Source organism: Miscanthus floridulus, chromosome 8 (genome assembly GCF_019320115.1).
Source record: "Miscanthus floridulus cultivar M001 chromosome 8, ASM1932011v1, whole genome shotgun sequence".
In the NCBI taxonomy this organism is placed as follows: Eukaryota; Viridiplantae; Streptophyta; class Magnoliopsida; order Poales; family Poaceae; genus Miscanthus; species Miscanthus floridulus.
This window is the reverse complement of record NC_089587.1, coordinates 41,493,487-41,499,461: the sequence shown is the minus strand read 5'-3', so window position 1 is coordinate 41,499,461 and position 5,975 is coordinate 41,493,487. Positions and strand designations below refer to the sequence as shown.

The window sequence follows — 5,975 nt, the reverse complement described above, 5'->3', positions numbered from 1 at the left end:
GAATCTCATGATGGGCCCGATGATCCTCGGGCGTCGCGGGCCCCAGAAGTCCCTGGAGCAAGGCCGCTATGGCGGTGATGTTCTAGCTTGCCTGGGTGAAGTGTAGGAGGGCTTCATCGTCCTCGATGATCCTCTGGTTCACGTCACGAGCCACGACGCATGCACTCCCACCGTCTCCGTGGTGCCCGATCTCTCGCTCGAGCTCCGTGCGTTCCTGCTCGAGCTAGAGTCATGCTTCCTCGAGCTCTTGGTGCTGGGCCTTCAGCTGCTCTACCCACAGGCAATGTGGGGCCCCTGCATCCCTCTCAACCTCGTCGTCAAAGTCGTTCATTGGGGTAGCCTCTCCCTCGTGGATGCTTTCGACATGTCCCTCAGGGGTACCTGCCATGAAACATTCTGAGAGTGGTGATGGCTCCCCCTGCTGGAGTCAGAGCTAGAGGGCGACTCTGATTCTCCTACGAGGAGGTCGTGGAAAGATTCCACGACATATTCAGTTATTCCCACAAACTCATCGTTCGTATGGGGATGAGGTCGTGCGTTGCGCCACAAGGTGGCCAACGGTCTCTGTGGCGTGGCGTAGACCGGACGGGAGCGTCGTCATGGCGCTCCGGATGAGGTATTCCAGGAAGAGCGGCTCTCCCCCAGCATGCTGCGTCATGACGTTGGCGAACGAGAAGGTGAGGCCCAGGTCCTCCCGGGACGGTCGGGGTCCCAGGAAGGCACCGAGCTAGCGCTCTAGCCTCCCATAATCGAAGACGATGAGTTGGTCGCTCCTGGGGGCGCAGGCCTCCGGTGCGTCTAGCTGTAGCTCCTCAAGCGCCTCGGCAATCGCGTCAAGGCCGGCGGAGTGGAGAGGTTGGACGGCGGTGGGAGCCTGCGCCAACTCTCCCTCCGTTGTGACGATGAAGTCCAGGTTCCCGAAGCGCACGTGCATGCCTGGGACCCAGCTAACGTCGTGACTAGCCATCCGAGGCCTGGTGTGGACGTCAAGACACGCAAAAGTCCCGTACCTGGCGTGCCAACTGTCGTTGTTTCGAGTTACCACCGATGAGTAAAATTCTAGTATTGCGCGTCTGGCTCAGATGGTGTGCTTAGAGGACACGAGGTTTATACTAGTTCGGGCAGAAAGTCCCTCCGTCCAGTTCGTCGCTGCTACTCGTGTTACTAGCACTGAAAGTTTGTAGTAGGGGTTACAAACGGGCGAGAGAGGGAAAGGATCCCAAGTCTCTGGTGGGAGGAGTGAGTGGGTGCTGAGAGCTCGATCACTACTCAGCCGTGTGTTCGTGTCGTCCTCTTGTGCGGATTTCGATCGGATCGGATCTCGATGGGTCGATTGGTCGGTCCCCTTCATGGGGCGCCCTGCTTTTCCTTTTATAGGCCAAGGGAAAGCGTGGGTTACAATGGAGGAAAATGAGAAGAACGAGAGAGAGAAGAAGGCTTCCAGGATCGCTGGGTCCTTCTTCTCCTTCATGCGGGTCCCATCGGTCCTATAGACGTCAACAGGGATGGCTCCACGTCGCAACCATGTTCGTCACTGACGCCATACGCAAGCGTCGTATGCCGGTCATGGTGTTCCATTCCCTTTTGCCTTGTATGGTGAGTAGGGAAACCACCTTCTCTCCCTTTTGCCTTGTAACCCTTTGTTCCTCTTCCCCATTAAGCCAAAGTTGTAAACTAATTATGTTTTATGCAAGTTTCTATGATACAAATTCTCTTATGAGACCAAATAACCATTTGTTTGATCACACCGGCGTCACCACTTTCTTCTAGTCTTTCTATTGGCGAGCATCAAGCCACAGGCCCCTAAAGGCCGAAGCACAACCTGCATGATATTACCCCATGTCTGGTCCAATTGCTGCTGTCGTTTGGGTTTAACAAGGGAAGCTTACCGAATTTGAGTACATACATGCTAAAATTGATTCCTGTGATAGCTAGGTGCTGATCTACGTGGCATTGTCTTGGCTACGACGCTTTTCTTCCTGATGATGACTCAAGTGGCATTGCCCACCCTTGTCCTTGTCCGGTTCTTTTGGCAATGGTGGACGAGGACGTGGGCTTTTAATATTAGACAGAGTAGATAGATATATACAGGTAGAAATAGAGATACTGTTACAAGCTGACAAAACAAAAGGCTTTCGCCGTCCTTCAAAAAAAAATTTCTCCTGCAGTTCTCGGACATAGCCATTAGAGTGTACTTCCTGCATACACACTTACAAAGAAACCAGAACCATAGCGCCTGTTCGCTTGATCGTAAACGATCGTAAATTTCCAGCCAGAACAGTATTTTTCTCTCACATCAAACCAGCCAGCAGTAAATAATCCACGATCGTTTACGGCCTGCCGAACAGGCTGCGTTGGAGTAACTAGATGCCATAATCTTCCTAAATCCTAACCAACAAGGTGCCCAAATAATCTCACAGTCATCCAATTTGCTGCAAACATGCATTTCATGGTATCCTTGACCAAGTCAAGACCTTAAGCACAGATTTCCAAAGAACTAAAACATTTCTAGTGACATGCAACTTAAAGATACAGTAACAGAGGCTCCATTGGACCCCAAAAAAATCTCCATTAGACCAAATTCTTGTAACGTACTTGGTTTCTATAACTGATATTAGAAAGAAAGATAATCTGCTTATTTAACAACAGATCAATCCTTTGACTGCAAATCAAAACAGTGTATGATCTATGACAAGTTCTCAAGGTCAGGGACCAGAATAGGCAATACAACTTCATTCTTTCAGTGCAGATGGCTGTCCAGAAGACAGCCTCTCTGATCTCGCCTTGTTAGCCTTTTCCATGTAATCTTGGTGAGATTGATGCTTTGCCCCTACAACGAATAGATCGCACATTTAGGAACATACATTTATTTATTTGTGCCTGTAAGAAAAACTCAAAAGGAAACCGCCCACCCAATGAGGCAGCCATCTGACAGCAGCTAGATAGATGATACCATTTAGAAAAGTGCTTATTAGGTGTTTGTATCATTGGGATTTACCATGTCTTAATAACACGAGAACACCCTTCAAATAAATGTGGTGGCACTAATTTCAAAATTTATCTAGAAGTAAACTGTATCAGAAAGAAAAATGAGAAGACAGGAATAATCTGCAGTCATCACTACCTATACTAAGCACATCAGTTCTGATGTCAGTGTGGATCAGTCAGACCAGCCCACACAGCTGCCACATGTGCATGTGCATTTTAATGTCAGGAACAAAATAAGAGACAAGTTCCATGTAGAAATGTTGCTGCATTGGGATACATATGTATTACGAAAATTAGGTGAAATTTGCAAGACCAGTTAAAGATGGTTCACTGGAGTTAACTCAACAATGGAATGAAAAACTTCTCTTCAACATATCAACTCTGCTCCTCCCTCTCTCTCTTCCTCTCCTTGTGTTCTATTTGGCTGTGCATCTCTAGTTTAAACACGCTGCCATTTGGCTATTTTGGCTTCTTATTAAACTATGTCATTTGGACATCTCTTTCAAGCCATGCAGTTTGACCACAGTTATCCAGTTTTGAACTAATATACTCAACAATTTCACAGAATTAAGTTGACTTGAACATCATAGCAATGTGATCCTAACAAAAACCACTTTAATATGGGCATTGTCAAATATTTATGATATTTAATTTTCAAGTTGGCAGATGATTAAACTGAAGGCCCCTGACACTAGAAATTGTATGGCAGGGAGCTCTCAGACTCAAAATCCAATGGAAATATTAACCAATATATACTGAAAATCCTATGAGGACTACCGACTACCTAACCTGCAGTTGTACATATAAGTGCTCCCTCTGCTAAAAATATATCCCACTTCAGAATATATAAACAAAAATTGTACTTAACATGATGTTTAAAAAAATAATTCGATATGATCATACGTCTAAACATTTTACTAAGATCTAAACAAAAAGGTGAAGACCAGACTACCGGACCATCCATCTGATGTCCTAACATCCATTGTAGAATCAATGAAGTATTTCTTATTTGCTTCGACTATACCATTTGATGCCAAATTAAAAGGAAGATAAGCACAATGCAAGATATGTTTCTGTTTTGAGTTACAAATGTTTTTAGCACTTCACGATGTCAAGTATTGTTTCAGAATCCAAGCCAATAAACACAACTGTGCACTTTGTTTCAGATATGTAGCGGCAGTGGTTAAATTGAAACTGAAGTTCCATAACATGTAGAAACTGCAACGGTTGTGATAGCCAAGGTTAACAATCGCAAAGCATCAAAGCGACTTTTCTTGAAATCACCATAAGAACCATGCAAGGCTTAAGTCAGCCTCTGAAGACAATGTAATGTTTCATACAAGGGAGATAGGTTATGTCAATAAACCATTGACACAGTGTAATGTTCCCTTAGGGATGGACACTATCATACTAGATACTTTCATAAAGATATATAGATAAACCTTGCTAAAAAGTTTTATCAGAACAACTATATGCTTCCCCTAAGTTCACAGTCTCCAAAATTACCTTTCTGTTTATCATGATGGAAGAGGATGATATATGTCACATTATGCAGGAGTATAGTCTGCTGAACATGTTTGCTCTCCTACTAGATCAGTAGATTGTCCCATTATTAAGATAACAAAATTAATATATTTTTAACTGTTAGCAAACTATAACTTGAACAGGATAAGCATGCCAGAGACAGTAAAGGTACAACTTCACTACCCAACTTTGTTCAGTAAACGGTTGCATGTTCTGCTGCTTCACACTGGAGATAAATACATACTGTTCCCTAAGCTTACAACTTTGCATACCCACCATGAACTGTAGCAGATTTCGGAAACATGCACGCACACTGAATAAATCACTAGACCCTGAAGTACCTCAGTGGTCTGAAGAATTTGAACATGACATCGTTAACATGTTCCAAAGGAAATGCAATAACAACAATCAAACAAGCGCAGACTAATCCCTAGGTTGACTCCCCCACCCCCCACCCAAAAAAAAAATCGATCTCCACCTACATGCCAAATGATATCACCTAAGGGAACAAAAACCATTGATCTTATTACCTCCTAGAATGGAGATCCATTTCATCAATCAGAGATCGGCCGAGAACAGCACAAATCAATATATGCCCAAAAAACCCAAACCCTAGTTCTCATGAATCCGCGCAGCGTCACATAGAAGTGCCAAACAGGACTTTAGCCGAAGCGCACCTAAAAAGTAATTAAAATTTGAAGCAATTCACCGTAACACTAAGGGCGAATGGGCTAGAGCTACGGTTTTAGGGCGGTAGGGGAAAAGGGTTTGACTTGATTCAGTACCTCGGGTCATGAAGTACCATGGGACGCCGAACACGGCGGCGAAGATGGCGATGCCGGCGAGGACGTGCTTCTTCTCGCCACTGTAAAGGTAGTGCTCCATCCGCGCGCGGAAACCGCCGCCGCCGGCATTCGTGGCCTCTCCGCCCATCGCAAACGCCGCCGCTTAGGTGCTGTGCTAATTCGCTGGTGCGTGCGGCGTACTAGAGTGCTCCGTGTGACTATGTCGCCTCGCTTGGTTCTCTTTTTCTTACCAGTTGTACCACTTACCAACCTATACCCGTCCTAAAATATAAATGATTTTCAGTCATTTTAGATGTAATCAAAATTGTATAAAAATAATAATATTTACATATGAAATGTGCTTTTATAAATTATCTTTTTGATGTGATAATATGTTAGTACTCTCATGTAAAAATTTGGTGAAAATTAAAATAATTTGACTTGTAACAACTAAAATTCTCTTGTATTTTAGGGTGTAGAAAGTATTATACTTCATAGTCTCAAATATAACTATTAGTGTCGGTGTTTCGAACAAACACCAACTAATAAATTTATATTTGTTCCGCGTTAGACTCGGATGGTGTACTAAAGGACACAAGATTTATACTGGTTCGGGCAGAACATCTCTACGTCCAGTTTGCTGCTGCTCGTGTTATTAGTACCGAAAAATGTTCGTAG

The 5,975-nt window shown here is 44.3% G+C and overlaps 1 protein-coding gene across 1 annotated transcript; it reads right to left on the bottom strand.

The window, feature by feature from the left end:
- Nucleotides 1-2,530: 2,530 nt before the first annotated feature.
- Nucleotides 2,531-5,537, bottom strand: LOC136471747 (uncharacterized). Its single transcript, XM_066469503.1, has 2 exons — nucleotides 5,298-5,537; nucleotides 2,531-2,830 (listed from the first exon to the last, which is right to left on the bottom strand). The coding sequence occupies exons 1-2, from the start codon at nucleotides 5,443-5,445 to the stop codon at nucleotides 2,733-2,735; spliced, it is 246 nt and encodes an 81-aa protein (XP_066325600.1). The 5' UTR covers nucleotides 5,446-5,537; the 3' UTR covers nucleotides 2,531-2,732.
- Between the last annotated feature and the right edge of the window lie 438 nt (nucleotides 5,538-5,975).

Coding starts and splice junctions, on each gene's coding strand:
- LOC136471747 (XM_066469503.1), bottom strand. CDS start 5,445: ATGGGCGGAGAGGCCACGAATGCCGGCGGCGGCGGTTTCCGCGCGCGG. Junction 2,831..5,297: donor ATGGTACTTCATGACCCGAG/GTACTGAATCAA, acceptor TATTCGTTGTAG/GGGCAAAGCATCAATCTCAC.